The sequence below is a fragment of the Belonocnema kinseyi genome, chromosome 5, assembly GCF_010883055.1.
Source record: "Belonocnema kinseyi isolate 2016_QV_RU_SX_M_011 chromosome 5, B_treatae_v1, whole genome shotgun sequence".
NCBI classification, from domain to species: domain Eukaryota; kingdom Metazoa; phylum Arthropoda; class Insecta; order Hymenoptera; family Cynipidae; genus Belonocnema; species Belonocnema kinseyi.
In genome coordinates, this window is record NC_046661.1 from 79,061,487 (window position 1) to 79,066,247 (window position 4,761).

Consider the following 4,761-nt stretch of genomic DNA (forward strand, 5'->3'; position numbering starts at 1 on the left):
TATAAAGCTAAAAATATAAACAATTAAAAAATACATTACTAAACAAAATTCGAATGTTATGTTTTAGACATTTTTGACATTAGAAGTTAGTTTGAAAACAACTTAAAAATTTATTGAACGCTTTTAAGTTGAAAATGCTCGAAATAAACGAATTTTATATTCGGTAAAATTTTGAAAATAAATGTTGAAAAAGGAGAACATTTCGAATCAAATGAAAAAGAATTGAACTTATATAGTTTTAAATTGTTTGATCTGAAACTAGTAAGAATTTTAAATTTCACACTAAAATTTTAGAAATGGGACAATTTTATTAGAAAAGAATTGAAATTTTATCATTTCCGATTCAAAGTATTCAAAATTTAACTTTTTTCATTGAAGAATCTCGAAATTCAATGTTTTCAAATTAAAACTTTTAACTTGTTCTAATATATAAAATTGTAATGTAACATTCAAATTGATTAGAGACAACCGACCTCACCCTATAACTAACTCGATTTTACCTGGTACCCTATACGACTTTACCCTATACCTTGCCCAACTTTAATCCGCCTCCTACAGACGTATCCTTACTACTTACCAACTTTACCCCGTACTCTAGCCGACTTTACCCCGTACGATACCCAAATTTACCCTGTAATCTAGCAGACTTTATTCTTTATCTTGCCCGGCTTTACCCCGTATGATACCCAAATTTACCCTGTAATCTAGCAGACTTTACTCTTTATCTTGCCCGGCTTAACCCCGTACCCTACACGAGTTCACCCCAAACCCTAAATAACTTTAACCCATACCTTGCCCAACTTCAATATGTATCATAACCGACGTGACCCTTTCTCCTTACCAACCTTGCCCCGTATTCTAGCCGGCTGTACCCCGTAAGATACCCAAATTTACCCTGTAATCTAGCGGACTTTACTTCGTTTCCTACCCGACTTTACACCGTAACCTCCCAAACTTTACTCCATATCCTCCCCAACTTTAATTCGTATCCTATAGACGTTACCCTTACCTGACTTTACCCCATACCTTGCCCAACTTTAGTACGTATCATAACCGACGTGACCTTAACTTTTACAAACTTTACCCCGTGTTCTGTCCGACTTCACCTCATACCCTAGATAACTTTACTCCATACCTTGCAGAATTTTAATAGGTATCATAACCGACGTGACCCTTTCCCTTTATTAACTTTGCCCAATACCCTAGCTGACTTTATCCCTTACGATACCCTAATTCACCCTGTAATCTAGCGGACTTTACTCCGTATATTACCCGACTTTACACCGTACTCTCCCAAACTTTACTCCATATTCTCCCCAGCAATAATTCCTACCCTATAGACGTTACCATTACCTTTTACCAACTTTACCCCGTGTTCTCCCCGAATTTACCCCATACCCTAGATAACTTCACCCCATACTATACCCCATTTTAATAAATATCATAATCGACCTGACCCTTTCCCTTTATCAACTTTGCCGCTGACCCTAGCCGATTTTACTCCGTACCCTACATGAATTTATCTTGGTCCGCAGCCAATTTTACATTGTACCCTACCCAACTTTACCCTGTACTCTAAATAACTTCACCACATACCATAACCAACTTTACTCCGTATCCTAACTAACTAAAGCCCATACTTTAGCCGACTTTAAACCGTATCCTAGATAACTTTACCCTTTGTCCTAGCCGACTTTACCCCGTACTCTAAATAACTTTACTACGCACCATACCCAAGTTTTTCCTTGTATCCGAACCTGTTTGCCCTTTTCCTAGCTGACTTTACCCCGATTCATAGATAAATTTATCCCGTGACTTAGGCGTAGAAGGGATGTGATTTGTTAATGTCTTAATATGCTGTGAAACCCTTATTTTTAGGAGCATTTCGCCTACTTTAAAAAATGTTATAAAATTATATTTTGATTGTAAATTAAATTTTTTCTAAAAAAAGATTTTCTCCCTCGCTACGCTGGGAATCGAGTAACAGAACTTCCGGTTACCGGAAGGGTATTTTCCCTTAAGCTACTAGAGATATCGGACGAAGAATCCTTTTTCAGGAATACGCGCATTATTTTGCCAGGTATTACAAGTTAATTTTTTGAAGGAATTTGTATTATCATAAGAGAATAACAGAAATTCTTAGCGTCTTTTTATACTAGAAGTAGCTATGAATTAAAAAATTTGTAATTTAAATATTGTCTGAATAAGATTTTCTCCTTTGCTCCACTGGAAATCGTACTACAGATTTTTAATTCATAGTTCCATCTAGTCTGAAAATAGGTTCATAATTTTTGTTATTCTCTGATGATAATACAGATTTCTTGAGAAATTTGACTTATAACACCTGGCAAAATAATGCGTGTATTTTTGCAAAAGGATTCTTCTTTCGATCTCTCTAGTGGCTTAAGGGAAATACACCCGACCGTCAATTAGAAGTTATGTGGTTCGATTCCCAGCGAAGCGAAGGAGATTTTTTTACAGAAAAAATGTAATTAAAAAAATTTTTAATTCAAAGCTCCCATCTAGTCTGAAAAGATGTTAAGAATTTCTGTTATTCTCTGAAGATAATGTAGATTCCTTGAAAATTTTTGGTTGTATTATATATAAAATTCAAGAAAATGGTTTGATAGGAGATGTTCCGACTATGGAACAAACTGAGTCTCTTATTGCCGATTGGTCGGCTAGGAGAGAAAAAAGAAAAGAATGGTGGTTAGAGGCAGGAGATGGGGGTATCGTGGGAGCAGTTTTGAAATCTCTACCAAAGACAGTTACCCCTTTGAGACGACTTTCTATTGCACTTACAACACTGGATGCTGACAAGCACACAAAAAGTGCCATTAAAAACGGAGCAATGAAATACACCCACTGGGAAGTAAGAAAAGAAATGCGTAAATATATACGAATTTGAAAAAAAAATTGAAAATTTTCTTCTGCTTTATTTATAATGTCTTCCCTGAAACTTTACTAAATCATTTCTGATTCGGTGACTCAATCCTTTTTCCCCAACTTCTTACTTCAATCTCTCTGATAAAACAGTTACAAGCATTTTTTCAATATGGGCATTAGAGTAATTCCTCTATAATCTTTAACGTTCCATCCTTTACCTTTCATTACTATGGGTTCTATCAGAACCTCTTTTCATAAATCTGGCTACCCCTCTCGTCTTCATACTCCATTGTACATTATCCATACCCATTCCTTAAGCTCTTTCACCACCATATTTCCAGACTTCATTTGGAATCTAATATATACCAGGTTTATATCTCATCTTTTATTATTCCTAACACCTTGACGACTTCTCTTGTTATGTCCGCTTTGTCGTCTCTTTCTCTACATATTTTCCTCCTCTCATCTCCTATCATCCTAATATCCTAATTTACTCTTTTACTGTTTTTATCTCTATTTACTATCTTCCAAACCTCTTCTTTTTCAAAACTTTAATTTTACTCTTTCCTTGATCGCATCACTCCGAGTACATCTTCTTGTTTCTCGTATATTCTTGTCCACTGCTTTTCCTTTTTCTCCATTATCTTGAAACCCGTCTCACTTCCTTTTTCTTCTCTTTTCATTACGAAACCCATCCATTTCTACCCCTCCTTCACTAATTTTTTCCCCTTGTGCACTATAGTACTACTTTTTCCTATAATTATTTCGATCTCTTCCTCGTAGTCCACTGTCACATAATCAATTACCGTTCCCTATTCCTAACCTAAAAGTGTATATTTCTCCTCCTCTTCTCTCTTTATATTTACATTTAGGATCTTCTGTCATTTTTTTAACCATTTATTTTCCTCCGCATTCAGTATCTTTTCCTTGGATTTTGAAACTTTACTTTCAATAATCTATTTTAAAAATATTATGATTAATTTAACTCAAGGAATTATTTTAGAATGTTATCATTTTCGTTTACAATAAATATTTTCAGAAAATACGTTATTACTATAAGGTTAAAGATCTGTTATGTAATAGAACCACAGACCCACACACGTTCTGTGATACTTGATGCAATAATAAGTAGTATAGCAAAGCAGAAACTGCGACATTAACCGACCAAGAAAGATTCTGTTCCAAGCTTAAATACTGGCATTTGGCGTTACACTCAGTTGGTAATGTAGATTTCTAAAGTGGATCGTGCACCATTTAATTATGAGTGATCTACCTTCCTGAAAATCCTCCTCTCTCTCCTCCATCTCTTCCTTCTCCTCGTCTGACTTCTCAACTCTTCTACTTTTCCCTCCCCCGCCTCGTTGGCAATCTTTGTTTGGTTATGATTCCCCCCCCCCCCTCCCCTGAAAGTAATGTAGCCTTTAGGTAAAACCTGATTTTTTGTTCATACTGATTTTGTTTGTGTTTATGTCGAGTCAAGATCAGTGTTGGGTTCTAACTCGTTAAAAGTAACGAAGTTACTTTAAAAGTTAAGTTACTTGTAACTTTTTCAGTAACTTCGTTACTTTTCAAAAAAAGTAACTGTGACATAACTTAGTTACTATTTTCCCGGTAACTGATAACTTTTTTTAAGTTGCTTTTTCGTTACTTTATGCTTTTTCTGTATGTCTTACTTTTGATTGCTTTTTTACAAAGGATGAGAATTTTTAAAATTTCACGCGTCGAGGAAACAAAGGATTACACAGGCCAACAATTCTCAGAACCAGAGACCAAACCAACTATACCCGAAGGTTTTTGCTGCGCTGAATCCGAATCTGACCTCAGAAAAATTCCATCACCCTCAGTTTTCGAGATATTCTAACCTAAAAGGGTCAA

General features: G+C 35.4%; 1 protein-coding gene across 4 annotated transcripts in view; it reads left to right on the plus strand.

Moving 5' to 3' along the window:
- LOC117173454 (probable citrate synthase 2, mitochondrial) overlaps positions 1-4,761 on the plus strand; it is a 47,328-nt gene that overhangs the window by 32,910 nt on the left and 9,657 nt on the right. For all 4 annotated transcript variants that reach the window (XR_004467189.1, XM_033362036.1, XM_033362037.1 and 1 more), the window contains one exon: positions 2,631-2,872. Coding sequence is in view for 3 of the 4 variants with exons in the window: in XM_033362036.1 (XP_033217927.1) it covers positions 2,631-2,872 (242 nt within the window). In the remaining variant the exon portion in view is untranslated. The remainder of the gene's footprint in view (positions 1-2,630; positions 2,873-4,761) is intronic.